The 23,735-nt window shown below is 36.4% G+C and overlaps 2 protein-coding genes across 3 annotated transcripts in view; one reads left to right on the forward strand and one right to left on the reverse strand.

Annotated features, from left to right (window-relative positions):
* Positions 1 to 528: 528 nt before the first annotated feature.
* Positions 529 to 8,178, reverse strand: LOC138318358 (protein cornichon homolog 4-like). Of its 2 annotated transcripts, none has more exons than XM_069260651.1 (5): positions 8,051 to 8,178; positions 7,394 to 7,462; positions 7,100 to 7,212; positions 5,774 to 5,914; positions 529 to 4,257 (listed from the first exon to the last, which is right to left on the reverse strand). In XM_069260651.1, the coding sequence occupies exons 1-5, from the start codon at positions 8,123 to 8,125 to the stop codon at positions 4,137 to 4,139; spliced, it is 519 nt and encodes a 172-aa protein (XP_069116752.1). In that variant the 5' UTR covers positions 8,126 to 8,178; the 3' UTR covers positions 529 to 4,136. The 2 variants fall into 2 exon arrangements, with proteins under 2 accessions (XP_069116752.1, XP_069116753.1); XM_069260652.1 differs by having other exon boundaries at positions 529 to 4,376.
* A 261-nt stretch (positions 8,179 to 8,439) lies between these two features.
* The window catches only part of LOC138318361 (tetratricopeptide repeat protein 8-like), a 47,593-nt gene continuing 32,297 nt past the window's right edge, over positions 8,440 to 23,735 (forward strand). The window contains exons 1-7 of the mRNA XM_069260656.1: positions 8,440 to 8,590; positions 11,791 to 11,972; positions 12,590 to 12,749; positions 13,179 to 13,313; positions 13,669 to 13,754; positions 14,447 to 14,645; positions 15,215 to 15,354. Of these exons, the coding sequence (XP_069116757.1) occupies positions 8,489 to 8,590; positions 11,791 to 11,972; positions 12,590 to 12,749; positions 13,179 to 13,313; positions 13,669 to 13,754; positions 14,447 to 14,645; positions 15,215 to 15,354 (1,004 nt within the window). The 5' untranslated portion in view covers positions 8,440 to 8,488. The remainder of the gene's footprint in view (positions 8,591 to 11,790; positions 11,973 to 12,589; positions 12,750 to 13,178; positions 13,314 to 13,668; positions 13,755 to 14,446; positions 14,646 to 15,214; positions 15,355 to 23,735) is intronic.

The following is a 23,735-nucleotide window of genomic DNA, read 5'->3' on the forward strand; positions in this document are numbered from 1 at the left end:
CAATAAACCGCTACCAATCGGGTTCATTTACTGGTCTTTATATTTTCCTGGACCCAGTTTCATGATCATTCCTTAAATTTAAGGACTTCCTTAATTAAAAATTCTCCAGAGGAAGGCTCATTCAGTTAAGATTTTTCCTTAGCTTCTGTAATGCTTTCCTAAGGAATTCCATAAAGTTAAGGAATGTTCATGAAACTGAGCCCTTAGACTTAAATCTCCAAACCATAAATCATTTATCCGTCTATCTCGGAAGTCGGTTGACAAGGGGTCTTCCTCACAAAAAATGTACAGTGTATTGTCAACAATTTAAGGATGTGCCAGGTTTAGTAGGTGGAGGAAAAATTGGAAGCAGGATTGGACTGGGTCGATCTTCGGTAACCATACAGCTCAATCGGTAGAACAATCAGCTAGTGTTTGGAGATCCTGTGTTCAAATCCTGGTCTAGTCACTACATTTTCTCCGCTTCTTTTAAATATGTATGAATGGACGGTTTGATATTGATCGAGGTAAAAAGTTCAAAGACATATGCTTTATTTACATATTTTATTAGTAAATGATAAAGAGATTAACAGTTGTCATTTCCCCAAGAATGTGAGATCAAGGCAGCAAACACACAGAACAATGGCACGTTTGTTTGACAAACGTGGGGTTGGTTTATTCACAGTTCAACATTACCATGCATTTTTGTACACTATTGAAATTACTGAAGCAAGTTTCTTTTCAAAGACTGTATAAGTATAAAAGAATGAAGAAATTATAATTCAATACATGTATTAGCAAAAGTTAACACTTCCTCCATCATCATGACCAGACACAAATCAAATGCTTTTATATATGGACCACAAAATTTTACAGTATCACTTAATTTACAAAAAATTGTGACATACAAAAATATATTATGAACCTTAAAATTGACAGCAAATTTATAACAAAATCATGGTCAATTTTCATCCGGTTTTGGTTAAAGTTTGAAGTAATGCAAATTAAATCCTCATAAACATTTCATATCAACCTAGGAAAAAGGGTTACCATATAAGGTTAATCGTGTACTTATCGGGACTCCTCAAATTTATCAAACATTTCTAAAACTATAAGTTGTTTCAGTTAAGATATGAACCCCAGTACTTTTAATACAACATAGCCGGGGTTTTCCTGGAATGATATGATTTGATATATTTTTCTCTTACACATCGTTGAGAAGTGATCAAAGAAATAATAAGTAAATTTGATTTACGAAATAATCTAATTTGATAATAATCATCCAAGATTTCGTCAGAAATAAAATACATTTGTAATGCAGCATTATGCATCAGAAATGTTTAATCAATAAAACTTTTTTTTTTAACCGAACATCACCAAATCACATGGGTCCACCACTTGTAACCATCTCAAGGATGAGGAAAATGTCAAGGAATGTCAAGCTCTGTGGGAAATAAAAGATTAACTCATTCACCCCTTAAAATCATAATGACCTATTCCAGTCCTTTAATTAGAAGAGTTCAAATGTGCCTTCTGGGGTGAATGGGTTTAGGCAATGCTAGTCCTCAACAGGGATTCTAACCTACGGAAGCAGTCTGCTATAAGGTAGAAATAAAGCTCTATAATCTCAGTAACACTGCAAAGGTAAGAGGAATAATTCAATTTTATAAATTGATATGAATGTATAACGTTTAATTTAATATACACCATACATAGATATGACACCATACATACATATAAATATAACATGGGTACTGTGAAGTGGTATAATTACCAGTAACAAAAGCAATTAATCAATGCTTATAACAAGATGAGTTGATTTGGTATCAGATTTATGTGACTCTTGTTTCACTCCATCAACTTTTCGTGATATGTTTGTGATATCACTGCTCTTTTATCATTAAACTTGCTTATACTACTGTATATAAACCACTTACCGGATTTTTGTGCTAGTCAAAATTTAAATTTGAAGAAATGGGAAACATTAAATTTTCATGATCCGGCTTTAAGTGTTTATATGATCTGATAAATTTTTGCAATCATAGCGCTGTGCTTTGAGATCGTAAAAATATCCCCACAAAAACAACAGGCTGTACAGTATAACAACATACCAGATATTGTGTTTTACCAGGTACTTTTCACATTCTTTGCTTAAAAGTGGACACTTTTTCATTGACACACCAAAGCAAGGCCAGGTTTGATTCAGGCAATTTTAATTCAAACAACTACTACAGGCATACCTCAAATTACTGTGTATGGACAAAGGTGGTCGAGACAGCAAAACTATCTTATCAAAATGCATTGCTTTGTGACAAATAAACAAAACAGAAAACAATACAAGTGCATCAGCTATATAAGGGCAAATTCTACTATAGCTTGCTTGTTTTGTTCATCTTGGAAAACATAACCAGACAACATTGTTTACATGGAGAGCAACAATGACTTTATAACATCACAGGTAAATACAGGTATTTGCATAGAAGTTTTTCTCATTAAAATGTATGAGTAAAAAATGTAATTGTTTCATTTTAAAGGTGTAATATCCTCATGACTTTCCCGGCAGTTAAAATACAATTAGTGCATGGTAGATCTGTTATATATCAGTGAGTAAAATAACTACAAGTTTAACTTGCATAAACTATTTGAATATCTTTATTACTATAGAAGTTCTTTGATGATTCAATAATGTCTGTATAAAGTAATAGCTAGTATTGACATCATGTAATTACATGTATAAGGTACATTTTTGGGACTTTCTGAACACTAATATTTGGATATTTAAAGTGATTTCATGTTATCCTATAGTGATGAAAAAACTTGATGAGTCTAGAAGCTCTAGAACATTCCTGAAAAGATATTTCCTTAAGCTTCACAGTCCATTTTGACTTTTTGTATTTCCACAGTCCTATGAACTGTTGGGACCCTTCTCTCTAATCAGGCTGATATGAAGCCATATTGGATCATATTGGACCTGATCCTTGCCCTTTGTTGACACCAAATTATTCTTGTTAAGTTTAATCCTGTAAAATATCATACAATTCAGCAGGAAAGCATTGTATTTCCAATTAGAAACAAAAACAAATTAGAATAATTTGCAGTATATTTGTACATTTTGCTACAATTTAAAACATTTTGTGTAATGAGCAAACATAGAGACCAGATTGGAACAAGAACCTGAAACTTTTAGTCATCTAGTCTTATGTGTTATCTGGGCTATTATCTTTTATTCGAAACAACAAGTTCGACTGTTTGTTAAAGTATAAATCCTTAAGTTTTTGCTACATGCCTGTCAGGGCTTTGTCAAGGCTCGCCTGAAAACAATATAAATTACCAGGTCCGTCTTTAATTCATAAACGAACAACTAGGTCCAACCAATCAAATAAAAAAACGGCCCTGGTCAGTGATTGACCCTGTTCAGTTCTCCTTTTAAGGTACCTAATTCATACTCAGGTTCTACATTATAACTTGATCGTTACAATGCTGTGACACACCTGGTTCATATATCAGTCATTCCTTCTGTTACCACACACAACTTCACATAGGACTAAATCTGTATATACATTAGGGACTGACAACTCACCAAAATCGAACATACCAAGATCACTAGGCCTCATCATTAGCAGTATAAACATCCATCAATTCAACAATAATAACACTAACAAAGTATATTCCATACATAACAGTATTAACGGTCCCTCAATTTAAAATGAGTGATAAAATTGCACCAAAATAAATCATATGCATCAGATACACACATATAACAAAAATGCCACGAAATCAGAAATGTCTGACATCAGACCTTGAGGAAATTTACAATACTTAATTAAGGAAAAGAGTGGCATAATCAATTACAATTTCTCTATTAACATTCAAAAGTGAAATGGCTGATTACTTTTACAATTTTGTTCCAATAAATCTAACATACAAAGTTTCTGTTGAGTCCCTTGACGTCACTTTTGTGCCAGAAGATACAATCTCTCTTGATGTCAGAAATCACAGGTTTCAATGAAAACATTCTTCATTTGTTACTTTTAGGACTTTTATACACTTTTATTCTGTGGTTCTCTTCAGGATTTCAGGTTGTGATGACACACACGCCGACACAAATGATATTTGATCTCTGTAGCTCTATTCTCTGATCAAATTATCATCTACTGTCATTCGTCAATGATATCCATAACCTCCTGTGCACTCTGTACGTCTGGCATATTGGCCAGGATACCAGCCTGTGAACCAAACGCTCCCGTAACCTCGTTGGTCAAGAGACTGATGATCATCCTGTAAATGTAAATCACGTCATCACCATGGCAACATGCAGAGGTGCACAGGAAGTTACAAAGGTACGTACATCATGATCTGTCAGTCATCAAAGTCCTTTAATCAAGGAGTATATCATCCTGTAAGTGAAACAAACACTCAGTCAATACCGCTAAGTGTTAAACATAGAATATGGCTATAATTTTATCATTTACTGAAATGTGAAGTTAGTGTTCGTATATATAACATATACCTGAACCTCATTATCTGGAAATGGCTGATATAACCAGGGTATAGATCTTGTTAAATTCCAAATGTTTCCTTAAAGATGCTCCACCAATGACAAATGGTATTTTTCACTATCAAAAACAGGAGCAGACGATTTAGTAATTTTCTTCAGTTGCAAAAGTTACTTAAGTACTTTACACCATCACCACCATTTTAAAGTTTGAGCTTCTAATTTTACTTCAAGTTTAAAATGTAGAAAATAATTAATTGCGTCCCGAAAAAAATCCCTGGCACTCTATCCTATATGGAATAAAGTACTGATTGTGCATGCACCAAAAGCAAAAAAAATTATATGTATTATATATTATTTTTTTGTAATAATTAGACATACATATACACGATTAAACACCAATTGTTGTTCAAATGATGAGCATCATTTATGCTCTGTCGGCGGTGGAACATCCTTAAGTTTGCTTCAGTCAATTATCACACATAACTTTTGAAACTTGAATACCTGGTACTGCAAACCAACTTTTATTCACAGCTGCCAAACTTCATTATATCATATTTAAAGATCTAATAAAAGTTAAATTTACGGGGATTAACTTTTGCAGACCTAAGACTTAATTGAATTGATACAACTATAAGTATAACAGGGTCAAATTTTAACGCATTCAGTTTGAACACAAAACTCATGAAGGTATCTCATGCAAAAGAAAGTTAGTTTACAGTTCTAGGATCATTCGACCCACTTGACCATCACATTTCTGTTGACTTTAAGATAATGAGGTTCGACAATGTGTAGTTGTTTTTTCTAGTAATAAATATCTGGTTTAGTCATCAAACTAATCTAGATCTGGTATAAACTATATACATTGTTAAAGCTTTTAGTATACTGACAGGTCTGATGAGTTGACACAACATATCAAATCATAAACTTTATACACAATACTATAAAACAATGCAAAATTAACGGTGGTTTTCAAGTATTTTATAGCATATTAAAATGCATGTGCTCCATCACTTGTGCAACATAAGAATAAATATCATGCATTAGAAGGCAAGTGCATCACTTTGACAGCAACATACTAATCATCATCATTGGTTGTATTATTTGATTATATTATCATTATTCTGTCCAAGATTTATTCTTTTTAAAGAATCCTAGCTTCTTCCATACCCAAACTAATAGCAGTGAATTCTGTTAAAAAGTAGCAGTACTCTATAGCTAGCACCTATTACCCATTTTCATAATACATATATATATGCATGATGTACACAGTGTTGTTAGTCTAAAATGAAAACTTACCAATACAGGAAAACAAAAAAGAAGATAAGGTGTGAGCCCAATTTGATGAGGTTTTCTTTTAGGTATGTTTTCAGCTGGTGTCTATTGTGTATCTCTGTAGGGTCATAGAGACCTATATTTCCTGATGGCTTTGTCACAAATCTGAATGAGCAGAAAACATATCAATTAAGACGCATGGTAAATAAAATCTGTGCAAATATAAATATTTACATTTTAACTGCAGCCTCACTATACAGCCTTAACAAGCGCAGTTGGCACTCATCAGTCTATGAACTGCGTATTATGACATCATTATCATTGTGACATCACATTTGTCGTGCTAGCGATTATGGAAGATGGCTATTCAAATGGCTGTTCCATCTTTGATGAGTAAAATTTTTTTCTCTCATTCACTATAGATGCAAAACCACTTGAGAATTCATCATAAAATCATTATTGTTTTTAAATGTAAATAAAATCATTGAACTGCATTCAGTTGGCAATTATGGGAATATTAATGCCAACTGGACAGCGGCAGTCAACATGAAGCGCTGGTGTGTTTCATTAAGTTTGTCGCTGTCCAGTTAGCATTCATACTCCCATAAATGCCAACTGAATGCAATACAATGCTTTAATTATGAAATTTAATTCAGATGACCAGTTCAATATCCTGACTTAAAGAATGAAATATTACATGAAATTCATATATATTGGCCATCAAATAAGGTGTCCAGACTAATTACTGCTGGTACCAACCACCCAGCTCTGTATTGTAAGTAAGAAACCCACACAGGGCAATTGTTGGTTATATCATTCAGGTACTCTGACTTTCCTCCACCTCCTAAACCTGACAGTCGATCCTTAAGCTTTGTAACAGACTAGATGGGGTTGGTAATATGTTAAGTTTGGAGATGTTCAACAAAGGGTTCATGGTTAGAACTCATTTTGTTTAAAGTCCTATTAACAGCCAAGATTATATACCGAGTACTCTCATTAAGTACATGTCAGGTTTACAAGGTGGAAAAAAGCCACAGTACTTTAATAGAGGAGAACCATCAACCTACAGTCAGTAATAATGAGTATCTGGGAACTGCTCGTGTGGGTTTCAAAGTTGCAACACATAATTGGAAATCTAAAAGCAATATTAAAAATGTAAAAGAAAAAGTAAACCAAACCAAACTAGTACTAGCCTATTAGGTACATGTACAACTGGAAAGATAACTCAATTATTGAAATTATCTCTCTAAAGTTTTCAAGATATCCTTTCTGTCTGGTTGTTTTGTTTTCTTTTATATACAAATACCAGGGTCCATTCTGGTAATATATTTTGTTGATACAGTCACTTACTTAAACACCATCCATGCTGTAACAGGTGCGTACATTAGGAATAAGATCCAGTGACCTGTCACCAGCAGGAAAAAGGCAAGTACACACTGGGCTACTAGTTCTGGTAACACCCACTGGAGAGAGAATATGAATTATAAAATTTGTTATAAGAAATTTTAAAATATTAACAATAATTATTAATAGTTTGTTCAGAATGTTTGTTATATCTACATGATAAATGGTAAACAAATAATATTGAGGAAAAACATTCATAATTTAGGCTTTTGTATGTTTGAATGATATGTATATGTGTACCTTGTTAAGCTTTGAGCAGCATGATGTGGCATTCAGATAGTCACACTCTAAATCAGACAATGTAATAACCTATGTTTTCGTTAAGGAATAATTTCTATAGAATGGGATTTCATTGATTATAGCTATATGCAAAACCCATTTCCCTTTTTACCTTTTAAGATGAAATCTAGCTACTGCATGAGGTCCGACTTAGATAATTATTGTGATTGGAATACTTTTTTCTGTAATTTTATTAAATCTACCTAGTATGAGAAACTATATTTTATTCTGTCAGTGATTAATATAAAATCAACTTTTATTTCTTTGTATTTTATTGATAGATTTTCTTTGAAAATGAAACTCATAATTAAATTACAGAAGTTGTCACCAAAGACAAACTACATTTAGTCAGTTAGGCATACAACCAATTGTATTATGTACCAAATTATATTGTCAATAAATAACACCTTTCATTAAAATGAGTAGTGAATACGGATAAAAGTGAATATACATATGAAATCATTGTCTACATATCTTTCAGAAAAATGTTCACATGACCAACTTTTTCCGAACCCTTAACGTTAGACCGGTGTTACCTGTATGAAGTTTGTAATAGGCCTAGTGGGAATGTTACTAACAACATATTTATATAAAGTGATATTGTTTCTTGAAGGATACAAAATACACCACGAGAAAGAGCAGTGCTCCTTCGTCGATCACAGAGAAGATGAAAAGCAATGAATCTAGCCCCATCGCTTTCGAGTTGCTTCCTAACGCCTCACGTTTTCCACTGTGTGTCAACACAATTTGGATACCTCATTCAATTAGTACCACAAACGCTATACATTTATCTTAGTACCACAAACGCTATACATTTATCTTATATACGGCGCCAATATTAGGTCGATTTAGTATCAGTTCGTAAAAGTATTATTTAGAATTTACTACATGTACAACATTTTAATGAGTTACTATTTTTTCAAAATATGACCACAATGAATTTTAGAAAGATTTTGACCTAACACCGCTTCGCGTACCTGCGTCAACGATTACTTCCCTTTGTACCGTTCTTCAAATAGGTTGACAACTCCACAACATTCTTGAACATTTTCGGAGATGGATCCCCTTTTTCTTGCTTACAGTTATTTTAGAAGACGGAAATACCAAGAATGTGTCGAATTATGTTCTCAGCTTTTAGAAAAGAATCCATATGACCAGGTAAAATGACCGAAAATGGATTTTTACGAGTTTTGATAACTAGCATAATCCACTGACTGTTGGTGCACATTTCATCCATTGCCATTGGTTTGTCAGTAGACTATGTCCATTTCATACAGCATTTATAATTTTACTAGTCGACTTTTAGTTTATTTGACTGTTTGTACGATGATCCATTATGGTTTAAGCATGTAGTCATCTTAGAATGGCATATGTATATATATATATATCTATTTATACTGTACTGTATATCAGAAACATATATGTGCATAGAGATTGGAAACTCCTTCTTTGTCTTTGTTGACAGGCAGAGTGACCTCCGGTTTACAGGCATTTTCCCTTGGCTAACTACTTTTAAGTGTATTCTTTAAAACAGAAACATATATACATAGTGTTTGGAAACTCCTTCTTTGTCTTTGTTGACAGGCAGAGGGACCAGTCCAGCTTATAGGCATTTTGCCTTGGCTAACTACTTTTAAGTGTATTCTTTTAAACATGATACTTTTGCATCAACACAAAGTTTAAACATTATATCATGGTTTGGTGGGATCAGTTTTCCCCGATTGATGTTATTTGTATGATTTTTGAAAGCACGAAAATAAGCAACTTTACCTAGTTTTTCGAAAATCAGGCATTATATGTGTACCTTGTTAAGCTTTGAGCAGCATGATGTGGCATTCAGATAGTCGCACTCTAAATCAGACAATGTAATAACCTATGTTTTCGTTAAAGAATAATTTCTATAGAATGGGATTTCATTGATCATAGCTATATGCAAAACCCATTTCCCTTTTTACCTTTTAAGATGAAATCTAGCTACTGCATGAGCTCCGAATGCATAAAATGAAGATGAAAACAATATTTTTAGGTCACCTGAGACGAAGTCTCAAGTGACCTATTCTAATCGCCTTTTGTCCGTCGTCGTGCGTCGTCTGTCGTGCGTCGTCCGTCGTATGTCCGTAAACAATTTACATTTTCGACTTCTTCTCCAAAACAGCTGAAGCAATTTCAATGAAATTTTGCACAAACCTTCTAAGGCATAAGGCCAATCAAAATTGTGAATGATATGGTCCCTACCCCCCAGGGGGCTGTGGGAGGTGCCAAAAGGGGTAAAATTGAGTAAAATTTCAAAAATCTTCTTCTCTACTCAAAGATGTGGTAGAATCAAATAATCTTCATAGATAGAAAGGTCTTAAGGTCCTTTACAAAAATTGTGAATTATATGACCCTGGGGTCTCTAGTTTCCCCCTGGGGAGGGGGTTAAATTTACTATACTTTATATTGAGAAAACACATTTTTGCGCATTATTTGGTCATTTGTAATAGGAAATGAGTCAAATGTTGTCAGAATTATCAGTATGAGATGGCCATTTAATCCTATTAACAAATTTTCTATAACTGACCCCCAGGAGCCTTAGGGGCGGGGTCAAATAGGCTAAAACTTCAAAAATCTTCTTCTGAAATTCTGGATATGGTAGAATCAAATACTTTTCAAATAAATAGAAAGGTCTTAAGGTCCTTTACAAAAATTGTGAATTATATGACCCTGGGGTCTCTAGTTTCCCCCTGGGGAGGGGGTCAAGTTTACTATAGTTTATATAGGGAAAACACATTTTTAGCATTTTTTGCTCAATTTTCATTGGAAACGAGTCAAACTTGGTTAGAATTATTAGCCTGAGATAGCATTTTAATATCATATCCACATTGGTTCTGGCCGACCCCCTGGGAACAGAGGGCGGGGCTAAAAAAGGGTCAAATAGGCTAAAACTTCAAAAATCTTCTTCTGAAATTCTGGAAATGGTAGAAACAAATACTTTTCATAAATAGAAAGGTCTTAAGGTCCTTTACAAAAATTGTGAATTATATGACCCTGGGGTCTCACGTTTCCCCCTGGGGAGAGGGTCAAGTTTACTATAGTTTACATTTATGAGCATTTTTTGCTCAATTTTCATTGGAAACGAGTCAAACTTGGTTAGAATAATTAGCCTGAGATAGCATTTTAATATCATATCCATATTGGTCTAGGCCGACCCCCTGGGGGCAGAGGGGCGGGGCCAAAAAAGGTCAAATAGGCTAAAACTTCAAAAATATTCTTTTAAAATTCTGGAAATAGTATAATCAAATACACTTTATAGATATGAAAAGGTCTTAAAGTTTGTTTATAAAAATTGTAAATTATATGACCCTGGGGTCTCCTGTTTCCCCTTGGAGAGGGGGTAAAGTTTACTATAGTTTATATAGGAAAAACACATTAATGAGCATTTTTTGCTCAATTTTCATAGGAAATGAGTCAAACTTGGTTAGAATTATTAGCCTGAGATAGCATTTTAATATCATATCCACATTGGTCCTGGCCGACCCCCTGGGGGCAGGAAGGGGGCTAAAAAGGGTCAAATAGGCTAAAACTTCAAAAATCTTCTAAAATTTTGGATATAGTAGAATAAAATAATTATAGATGGAAAGGTCTTCAGGTGTTTTATAAAAACTGTGAATTATATGATCTTGGGGTCTCACGTTACCCCCTGGGGAGGGGTCAAGTTTACTTTAGTTTATATAGGGAAAACATATTTGTGAACATTATTTGCCCAATTTTCGTAGGGAATTAGTCAAACTTGATTAGAATTATTAGCCTAAGATATAGCATTTTAACATCCATATCCGTCCTCGATGACCCCCTGGGGGACAAGAGGGGCAGGACCAAACAGGGTCAAATTGATTAAAATTTCAAAAAATACCTCTAAGTTCACAGGTTTGATGGAAGCAAATACTCTTCATAGTCTAAAAAGGTCAAATTTATAAATCACTGACCAACTTCAAGGCCCAGCATATAGTGTTTATATGTCTTTAATTTGTTTCATTATTTGTTTCATTATGTATTCTAACTCAGGTGACCGTTAAGGCCCATGGGCCTCTTGTTAAGTGTTAATTTTAATTGAAAAATAGTAAAAGAGATGGTGTGAATTACTTTTGTATTTTAAGCAAACTAGTTTAAACTAAAAAGATTTTAAAACCAGAAACTTCACAGGAGAATCTGGTAGTGAAGCAAATTAATTATGTTACATTGGTGGAAATGATAATTTATACAGCTGTTTATCATAGAGGACAGTAGATTATATAAGATTCTATATGCAGTATTATGGACAAGCAATTAAAATTTTCAAGTTCTTATGAAATTTATTGGTGTGAGGTAATGTTTAACAGGCATCCTGGACACTGAAAACAAGAGCTCTTACAGCTCAAGTTTATGTTGATGAAGTTGATGTTGATGAAGAAGGGATAGCAGAAATGTTGATGGATGACAACACTATTGCTCAAGTATCTCGCCCAGGGACGTCATTGAAGGTTCCAGGGACTGGAGTGGGAGCACCAAGTCCTGGTGTCAGGTGAAATATCTAAAAGATAATTTACAGAATAGAAACATTCACAATACTTGACAATAGTCGACACACGATATTGACATTCTTTCTTTACAATAAATTTCCTATAATGTTCAAATTTTCAAAACAGTGATATATGAAAAGTATTTCAAGTTCACAATAAACTTTCTGGATGCTAAATAAATATGTATTATTACAATGTATAGCGTTTTAAGACCGAGGAACAAGATAAATCAAACAGAAGTTATCATCATACACAAAATGGCAATTTATTGCACCTTCGCTCCAGATTGCAAAATCAAAATAAAATCTTGATATAGGTTTTAAATAATTTATAAGAATATTACTAAGAATGATAATATGAATAATAATTGATTGCACTAACCTTTACATGTTTAAATTAAATGAATTAGCACACAACATCTGGACATTTTGTCCGGCATTTTCACAAAAACTGGGGGGGGGGTTACACTTTATTATATATATATAATAACTACTCTCAGTACGGAATCCAGAAAGAATACTACAAAGTATGGAAAGAGTTAAAGAGGTTATGTTATTAAGTTTGTTTAAGCATGCTTAAGAGTGTACCTCCTATCTTATTATGTTCTTTGTGTTGACAGACCCACATCTCAGTCTGGTCGGCCTGTCTCAGGATTTGTCCGACCAGGAACTCAGGGTGGGCGACCTGGCACCATGGAGCAGGCAATTCGGACACCTCGGACAGCCCACACTGCACGTCCAGTCACTAGTGCTTCAGGCAGATATGTCAGACTCGGAACCGTGAGTCATTTAAAATATAAAATAAATTAGCAATATTGAATGTCCAAGTTCAGTACGGTTATATTGTTTTATATAAATAAATCTATATGCTTACCTGCTGTTTCTTGATAAAAAAACCTTTCTAAAAAATTAACTATATATTATTAAGTACACTTCAATTGAATGTTCAGATAATTTGAAGTTTTATTTTGATCCTGCGGACTTTAAATGAGGTTTTAATGAAGATAAATAACTTACCTATATAATCAATTGAAAGTAGTAAACTATTTTTACCTGTTACATTGTAATTAGTATTGCAATACATGTAAACAAGAACTGAAATCAGTAATTTGAGATAATTTTGTATTGCGATATAGAACATGCATAGGAAAAGATATTGATTTCTTTTTGTTTAATTTTGCTCAGCAATCCTTTCGTTGTGTTTTACAGGCATCCATGTTGTCAACGCCAGATGGGCCTTTTATTAACTTGGCACGACTCAATTTTGCTAAGTATGCTGCTCGTCAAAATTTAGCCAAGGCCTTGTTTGAATATATATTCCATCATGAAAATGATGTTAGAAATGTAAGTGTAAATTTTGATGTTTTAATGAATGATGTCATTATAAATCAATACTTTTGAATATTTGTGTTGCAGCAATTTCATATTGAATACTTTTGAAAAAGATCAGAGCACAAAATTTTGAAAAAGATCAGAGCACAAAATCACATGACTTGATGACACCTTTTAGTTATTGTTCAGTCCCTTATAAAAGATGAAAAGGAATTTGGTTCTCTCCAAGATTCTTGCTCACTAACAAAATTACGCATGTGATTGATATCATTTGATTTACCTTGTCTTGTATATTTTGTAAAATTAACAATTTCACTGTTTTAATAATCAAAGATAAATTGTTATTTGTTTCTCTGGTTCTTTACAGGCATTAGAGTTAGCTGCCCTTGCTACAGAATCCTGTCAGTACAAAGATTGGTGGTGGAAAGTCCAGCTGGCCAAATGTTACTACAGGTCAGTAGAAACTGGCCCCAAATTTCATATTTTATGTCACTTACTAAAACAACAAGTGCCATAAACTTGAACTTGCTAAAATATCTTCCACTTGTAATTAAATCTTGACTCCATATTCTAATTATAGTTTTGTTATAAATAATATGATTTATTTTGTACAATGATGTAAGATGTACAGATATAGCAACTTTATAGTAAGAACTGTCTCCACATTTTCCATTAAAATCAATTTAATCACAATCATTATATCTCTTAAATTAGAGACATGAGAAACAAAGCCACATCTTGTCATGTGTTTATTTAGGACTGGTGAGTTTAAAAATGTCATTAAAAAATGAACAGGCAATTTATTGTATTGCATTTGATACTAAAAATTCCCACTTAAAGAACACAAAACAGAATAAACCATTTTGTTCTCTGCTCAGTATTGACCTCATCATTATATACATGTAGTAGGAAGAGAATTGGCTTTGGTATGGCCTTAGTTTGGTAACCTTTCTCTGGGAACTTGATATCAGGTTCCTTCACATCAAAACATTTCACATTCTTAAATGACCTCAGTCTGTTACAATAGGAAATAAAACAAAAATGTATTCAGGAGTTAATTATTGTCAGTTTGGATATACATGTATCATAAATACTTGACTTGAAGTTGGTATCATATATATTTATGTAAACTTTTTTTGTGATAGGCTGGGTATGTACAGAGATGCTGAGAAGCAGTTGAAGTCAGCCCAGAAGCAACAGGACATAATAGACATCTACCTATACCTGTGTAAGGTATATGTCAGGCTGGACCAGCCTCTTACTGCAATAGACATCTTCAAACAGGGGCTGGAAAAGTTTCAGGGGGAGACAACTCTACTGTCAGGAATTGCTAGAATCTATGAGGTATTTATTTACATCAGATTCCTTTGTATAAGCTATATCTTTATGTAATCTGGGAATAACCTTAATAACATAATCACTATAGACTAACCAACAACGGATTTTCTTAAAATGTAATGTACAAAATATTAAAATAATCAAGCTGATTTGGAAATATTTGTCATTCAAATAATAGGACTTTTGTCACAATGCATGGTGAACTTAAAATTTGAGTCATAAACTTGTTTAAAGAATTCACAAAATGTTAATAAAAGTGCTGAGTTCTGAATCTATGTATCAACTCAATTTCTCCTAGAAATATTTGGGTATAAATTTCTTTAGATTGAACAGTAGAATTGCTATGGTATGCCAAGTATTCAGGGGAGTCTTCTGCAAACCAGCTTAAAGATGGAAAGAGGACAATTCAAGAGAATGAAATTATGATGCTTGTAGCAATTATTTATGTTTAAGAAATATTATTTTCTATAAAACAGTTAGTAGCATCATAATTGAGCTATGCAGAAAGTCCCCTTCAACCTTCAATTTCTACTAAGAGATTACCCAGGTATAAAGTATTGTTGTTTTGATTTTAGGGCATGAATGACATGGACAATGCAGTGAAGTTCTACAAGGATGTGTTGAATTATGACAGCATGCATGTAGAAGCTATAGCGTGTATAGCTACACATCACTTCTATACAGATCAGCCGGAAGTGGCACTTAAATTCTACAGGTATAGTAAACTTAAGTTATAGCTACACATCATTTCTATACAGATCAGCTGGAAGTGGCACTTAAGTTCTACAGGTATAGTAAACTTTAGTTATAGCTACACATCACATGTATAAAGACAACACAGAAATGACCTACACTATCAACACTATTTTGAGGACATTTTTAGCCCACCATCATCAGATGGTGGGCTATTCAAATCGCTTTTCGTCCGTGGTCCGTCCTTCCGTCCGTCCTTCAGTCCGTCCGTCCCATCCTTCCGTCCGTTTACAATTCTTGTTACCGCTACTTCTCAGAAAGTACTCAAGGGATCTTTTCTCAAATTTCACATGTAGGTTCCCCTAGGGGTGTAGTTGTGCATATTGCATTTTGGGACCAATCGGTCAACAAGATGGCCGACAGGCGGCCATCTTGGATTTTGATAGATAAAGTTTGTTACCGCTATTTCTCAGAAAGTGCTGAAGGGATTCTTCTCAAATTTCACATGTAGGTTCCCCTAGGGCCCTAGTTGTGCATAATGCATTTTGAGACCAATCGGTCAACAAGATGGCCGACAGGCCGCCATCTTGGATTTTGATAGATAAAGTTTGTTACCGCTATTTCTCAGAAAGTACTGAAGGGATTCTTCTCAAATTTCACAATGTAGGTTCCCTAGGGGTCTAGTTGTGCATATTGCATTTTGGGACCAATCGGTCAACAAGATGGCCGACAGGCCGCCATCTTGGATTTTGATAGATAAAGTTTGTTACCGCTATTTCTCAGAAAGTACTGAAGGGATTCTTCTCAAATTTCACATGTAGGTTCCCCTAGGCCTAGTTGTGCATATTGCATTTTGGGACCAATCGGTCAACAAGATGGCCGACAGGCCGCCATCTTGGATTTTGATAGATAAAGTTTGTTACCGCTATTTCTCAGAAAGTACTGAAGGGATTCTTCTCAAATTTCACATGTAGGTTCCCCTAGGGGTCTAGTTGTGCATATTGCATTTTGGGACCAATCGGTCAACAAGATGGCCGACAGGCCGCCATCTTGGATTTTGATAGATAAAGTTTGTTACCGCTATTTCTCAGAAAGTACTGAAGGGATTCTTCTCAAATTTCACATGTAGGTTCCCCTAGGGGTCTAGTTGTGCATATTGCATTTTGGGACCAATCGGTCAACAAGATGGCCGACAGGCCGCCATCTTGGATTTTGATAGATAAAGTTTGTTACCGCTATTTCTCAGAAAGTACTGAAGGGATCTTTCTCAAATTTCACATGTAGGTTCCCTAGGGGTCTAGTTGTGCATATTGCATTTTGGGACCAATCGGTCAACAAGATGGCCGACAGGCCGCCATCTTGGATTTTGATAGATAAAGTTTGTTACCCGCTAATTTCTTCAGAAGTACTGAAGTGGATCGTTTCTCAAATTTCACGATGTAGGTATCCCCTAGGGGTCTAGTTTGTGCATATTGCATTTTGGGACTGATCAATTGAACAAGATGGCCGACAGGCCACCATCTTGGATTTTGACATGTTTGAAGTTTGTTACCACTTTATCTCCGAAAGTACTTAAGGGATCTGTGTCAAATTGCATGTGCAGGTTCCCCTTAGGGGTCTAGCTGTGCATATCACATTTTTCGGACTGATCGGTGAACAAGATTGCCGACAGGCTGCCATCGTTTGATTTGATAGATAAAGTTTGTTACAATGCTATTTCTCAAAAGTACTGAAGGGATTGTGTTCTCAAATTTCACATGTAGGTTCCCCTAGGCCCTAGTTGTGCATATTGCATTTTGAGACCAATCGGTCAACAAGATGGCCGACAGGCCGCCATCTTGGATTTTGATTGATAAAGTTTGTTACCGCTATTTCTCAGAAAGTATCGAAGGGATTGTTCTCAAATTTCACATGTAGGTTCCCCTAGGGGTCTAGTTGTGCATATTGCATTTTGGGACTGATCAATGAACAAGATGGCCGACAGGCCACCATCTTGGATTTTGACAGTTGAAGTTTGTTACCACTTTATCTCCGAAAGTACTTAAGGGATCTGTGTCAAATTGCATGTGCAGGTTCCCCTTAGGGTCTAGCTGTGCATATCACAATTTCGGACTGATTGGTGAACAAGATTGCCGACAGGCTGCCATCTTTGATTTTGATAGTTGAAGCTTGTTACCACTATTTCTCAGAAAGTACTTAAGGGATCTGTGTCAAATTGCATGTGCAGGTTCCCCTTGGGGTCTAGCTGTGCATATCACATTTTCAGACCGATCGGTGAACAAACAGATGGCCGACAGGCCGCCATCTTGGATTTTGATAGATAAAGTTTGTTACCCTATTTCCAGAAAGTGCTGAAGGGATTCTTCTCAAATTTCACATGTAGGTTCCCCTAGGGGTCTAGTTGTGCATATTGGCATTTTGGGACCAATCGGTCAACAAGATGGCCGACAGGCCGCCATCTTGGATTTTGATAGATAAAGTTTGTTACCGCTATTTCTCTCAGAAAGTACTGAAGGGATCTCTTCTCAAATTGTTGTGCAGGTTCCCCTAGGGTCTAGTTGTGCATATTGCATTTTGGGACCAATCGGTCAACAAGATGGCCGACAGGCCGCCATCTTGGATTTTGATAGATAAATTTTGTTACCGCTATTTCTCAGAAAGTACTGAAGGGATCTTTCTCAAATTTTGGATTCTTCTCAAATTTCACATGTAGGTTCCCCTAGGGGTCTGAGTTGTGCATATTGCATTTTGGGACCAATCGGTGTCAAACAAGATGGCCGACAGGCCGCCATCTTGGATTTTGATAGATAAAGTTTGTTACCGCTATTTCTCAGAAAGTATCAAAGGGATTCTTCTCAAATTTCACATGTAGGTTCCCCTAGGGGTGCCCTAGTTGTGCATATTGCATTTTGGACCAATCGGTCAACAAGATGGCCGACAGGCCGCCATCTTGGATTTTGATAGATAAAGTTTGTTTACCGCTATTTCTCAGAAAGTACTTGAAGGGATTCTTCTCAAAATTCACATGTAGGTTCCCCTAGGGGTCTAGTTGTGCATATTGCATTTTGGGACCAATCGGTCAACAAGATGGCCGACAGGCCGCCATCTTGGATTTTGATAGATAAAGTTTGTTACCGCTATTTCTCAGAAAGTACTGAAGGGATTCTTCTCAAATTTCACATGTAGGTTCCCCTAGGGGTCTAGTTGTGCATATTGCATTTTTGAGACCAATCGGTCTAACAAGATGGCCAACAGGCCGCCATCTTGGATTTTGATAGATAAAGGTTTGTTACCAATATTTCTCAGAAAGTTGCTGAATAGGGGAATCTAGTTGGCCGCCTCAAATTTCAACATGTAGGTTCCCCTAGGGCCCTAGTTGTGCATATTGCATTTTGGGACCAATCGGTCAACAAGATGGCCGACAGGCCGCCATCTTGGATTTTGATAGATAAAGTTTGTTACCGCTATTTCTCAGAAAGTACTGAAGGGATTCTTCTCAAATTTCACATGTAGGTTCCCCTAGGGCCCTAGTTGTGCATATTGCATTTTGGGACCAATCGGTCAACAAGATGGCCGACAGGCCGCCATCTTGGATTTTGATAGATAAAGTTTGTTACCGCTATTTCTTCAGAAAGTGCTGAAGGGATTCTTCTCAAATTTCACATGTAGGTTCCCCTAGGGCCCTAGTTGTGCATAATGTATTTTGAGGACCAATCGGTCCAACAAGATGGCCGACAGGCCCGCCATCTTGGATTTTGATAGATAAAGTTTGTTACAGCTATTTCTCAGAAAGTACTGAAGGGATTCTTCTCAAATTTCACATGTAGGTTCCCCTAGGGGTCTAGTTGTGCATATTGCATTTTGGGACCAATCGGTCAACAAGATGGCCGACAGGCCGCCATCTTGGATTTTGATAGATAAAGTTTGTTACCGCTATTTCTCAGAAAGTGCTGAAGGGATTCTTCTCAAATTTCACATGTAGGTTCCCCTAGGGGTCTAGTTGTGCATATTGCATTTTGGGACCAATCGGTCAACAAGATGGCCGACAGGCCGCCATCTTGGATTTTGATAGATAAAGTTTGTTACCGCTATTTCTCAGAAAGTACTGAAGGGATTCTTCTCAAATTTCACAGTAGTAGGTTCCTCTAGGGGTCTAGTTGTGCATATTGCATTTTGGGACCAATCGGTGTACAAGATGGCCGACAGGCCGCCATCTTTTATTTTGATAGATAAAGTTTGTTACCGCTATTTCTCAGAAAGTACTGAAGGGATCTTTCTCAAATTTCACATGTAGGTTCCCCTAGGGCCCTAGTTGTGCATATTGCATTTTGGGACCAATCGGTCAACAAGATGGCCGACAGGCCGCCATCTTGGATTTTGATAGATAAAGTTTGTTACCGCTATTTCTCAGAAAGTACTCAAGGGATTCTTCTCAGAAAGTAATCAGGGATTTTCTCAAATTTCACATGTAGGTTCCCCTAGGGGTCTAGTTGTGCATATTGCATTTTGAGACCAATCGGTCTACAAGATGGCCGACAGGCCGCCATCTTGGATTTTGATAGATAAAGTTTGTTACCGCTATTTCTCAGAAAGTATCAAAGGGATCTTTCTCAAATTTCACATGTAGGTTCCCCTAGGGGTCTAGTTGTGCATATTGCATTTTGGGACCAATCGGTCAACAAGATGGCCGACAGGCCGCCATCTTGGATTTTGATAGATAAAGTTTGTTACCGCTATTTCTCAGAAAGTACTCAAGGGATCTTTCTCAAATTTCACATGTAGGTTCCCCTAGGGGTGTAGTTGTGCATATTGCATTTTGGGACCAATCGGTCAACAAGATGGCCGACAGGCCGCCATCTTGGATTTTGATAGATAAAGTTTGTTACCGCTATTTCTCAGAAAGTGCTGAAGGGATTCTTCTCAAATTTCACATGTAGGTTCCCCTAGGGCCCTAGTTGTGCATAATGCATTTTGAGACCAATCGGTCAACAAGATGGCCGACAGGCCGCCATCTTGGATTTTGATAGATAAAGTTTGTTACCGCTATTTCTCAGAAAGTACTGAAGGGATTCTTCTCAAATTTCACATGTAGGTTCCCCTAGGGGTGTAGTTGTGCATATTGCATTTTGGGACCAATTGGTCAACAAGATGGCTGACAGGCCGCCATCTTGGATTTTGATAGATAAAGTTTGTTACGCTATTCTCAGAAAGTACTAAAGGGATTCTTCTCAAATTTCACATGTAGGTTCCCTAGGGGTGTAGTTGTGCATAGTGCATTTTGGGAGCAATCGGTCAACAAGATGGCCGACAGGCGCCGCCATCTTGGATTTTGATAGATAAAGTTTGTTACCGCTATTTCTCAGAAAGTGCTGAAGGGATTCTTCTCAAATTTCACATGTAGGTTCCTCTAGGGGTGTAGTTGTGCATATTGCATTTTGGGACCAATTGGTCAACAAGATGGCCGACAGGCCGCCATCTTGGATTTTGATAGATAAAGTTTGTTACCGCTATTTCTCAGAAAGTGCTGAAGGGATTCTTCTCAAATTTCACATGTAGGTTCCCCTAGGGCCCTAGTTGTGCATATAATGCATTTTGAGACCAATCGGTCCACAAGATGGCCGACAGGCCGCCATCTTGGATTTTGATAGATAAAGTTTGTTACCGCTATTTCTCAGAAAGTACTAAAGGGATTCTTCTTAAATTTCACATGTAGGTTCCCCTAGGGGTGTAGTTGTGCATATTGCATTTTGGGAGCAATCGGTCAACAAGATGGCCGACAGGCCGCCATCTTGGATTTTTGATAGATAAAGTTTGTTACCGCTATTTCTCAGAAAGTGCTGAAGGGATTCTTCTCAAATTTCACATGTAGGTTCCCCTAGGGCCCTAGTTGTGCATATTGCATTTTGGGACCAATCGGTCAACAAGATGGCCGACAGGCCGCCATCTTGGATTTTGATAGATAAAGTTTGTTACCGCTATTTCTCAGAAAGTACTGAAGGGATTCTTCTCAAATTTCACAAGTAGGTTCCTCTAGGGGTCTAGTTGTGCATATTGCATTTTGGGACCAATCGGTCAACAAGATGGCCGACAGGCCGCCATCTTGGATTTTGATAGATAAAGTTTGTTACCGCTATTTCTCAGAAAGTACTGAAGGGATCTTTCTCAAATTTCACATGTAGGTTCCCCTAGGGCCCTAGTTGTGCATATTGCATTTTGGGACCAATCGGTCAACAAGATGGCCGACAGGCCGCCATCTTGGATTTTGATAGATAAAGTTTGTTACCGCTATTTCTCAGAAAGTACTCAAGGGATTCTTCTCAAATTTCACATGTAGGTTCCCCTAGGGGTCTAGTTGTGCATATTGCATTTTGGGACCAATCGGTCAACAAGATGGCCGACAGGCTGCCATCTTGGATTTTGATAGATAAAGTTTGTTACCGCTATTTCTCAGAAAGTGCTGAAGGGATTCTTCTCAAATTTCACAAGTAGGTTCCCCTAGGGGTCTAGTTGTGCATATTGCATTTTGGGACCAATCGGTCAACAAGATGGCCGACAGGCCGCCATCTTGGATTTTGATAGATAAAGTTTGTTACCGCTATTTCTCAGAAAGTACTGAAGGGATCTTTCTCAAATTTCACATGTAGGTTCCCCTAGGGGTCTAGTTGTGCATATTGCATTTTGGGACTGATCAATGAACAAGATGGCCGACAGGCCACCATCTTGGATTTTGACAGTTGAAGTTTGTTACCACTTTATCTCCGAAAGTACTTAAGGGATCTGTGTCAAATTGCATGTGCAGGTTCCCCTTAGGGTCTAGCTGTGCATATCACATTTTCGGACTGATCGGTGAACAAGATTGCCGACAGGCTGCCATCTTTGATTTTGATAGATAAAGTTTGTTACCGCTATTTCTCAGAAAGTACTGAAGGGATTGTTCTCAAATTTCACATGTAGGTTCCCCTAAGGCCCTAGTTGTGCATATTGCATTTTGAGACCAATCGGTCAACAAGATGGCCGACAGGCCGCCATCTTGGATTTTGATTGATAAAGTTTGTTACCGCTATTTCTCAGAAAGTATCGAAGGGATTGTTCTCAAATTTCACATGTAGGTTCCCCTAGGGGTCTAGTTGTGCATATTGCATTTTGGGACTGAATCAATGAACAAGATGGCCGACAGGCCACCATCTTGGATTTTGACAGTTGAAGTTTGTTACCACTTTATCTCCGAAAGTACTTAAGGGATCTGTGTCAAATTGCATGTGCAGGTTCCCCTTAGGGTCTAGCTGTGCATATCACAATTTTCGGACTGATTGGTGAACAAGATTGCCGACAGGCTGCCATCTTTGATTTTGATAGTTGAAGCTTGTTACCACTATTTCTCAGAAAGTACTTAAGGGATCTGTGTCAAATTGCATGTGCAGGTTCCCCTTGGGGTCTAGCTGTGCATATCACATTTTCAGACCGATAGGTGAACAAGATGGCCGACAGGCCTCCATCTTGGATTTTGTTAGTTGAAGCTTGTTACCACTATTTCTCAAAAAGTACTGAAGAGATCTGTCTCCAATTTGTTTTGCAGGTTCCCCTACTGGTCTAGTTGTGCATGTTGAATTTAAGGACCAATCGGTCAACAAGATGGCCGACAGGCCACCATCTTGGAATTTGATAATTGATATTTTTTACCGTTATATATCTCAGATAGTTCTCAAAGCATCTTTCTCAAATTTCATTTGTAGTAATATGTTGTAAAAGTTTGAAAAGCAGAGAAAAGATCCCTCTTTCGTTTGTCAGACATAGATCATTCTTTGGTGGGCGCCAAGATCCCTCTGGGATCTCTTGTTGTTAGTGACATGACATATTTCATTATACTTATGACTTTAGTATCGTGACACAGATTATATTATTCTAGACTTTTGTTATATGCAGCTCTGCTTCTGTAATCCAACTGATTTTCATTTTCTTATGCCTTATAAAGTTTTCACATTGATTGAATTTCATGATTGAGAATTCTTTAGATCTACTTTGCCTGTATTTGAGTTATTTTCGCGAAGTCTTATCATCCATGAAATATGAGAAAGTTCAATTGCATGCAAAAATAAATTGGTTCACCCTATGACTTGATGTCACTATAGAATTTCAGTGCCATATAAGTCCCAGTTTCTAATACAGAAGATTTCAAATGACCATTGTAACTGTATACTTGCATCCCCTTGACCCCTATAACCATAGTATACTGCCATAAGGTTTTGTCGTATCTTTAAACTGGAGGTCAATAAGGCACATTCTATGCTTAATCATTAAGTAAATTGGCTTAATCTTTTAATCTTCTTACATGATGAAATATGTTCTTCTACATTTGAATCAATTAAAGATGATGTTCATTGGTACATTATTCATTATTTTGGC

Source organism: Argopecten irradians, chromosome 3, assembly GCF_041381155.1.
Source record: "Argopecten irradians isolate NY chromosome 3, Ai_NY, whole genome shotgun sequence".
Classification (NCBI taxonomy): Eukaryota; Metazoa; Mollusca; class Bivalvia; order Pectinida; family Pectinidae; genus Argopecten; species Argopecten irradians.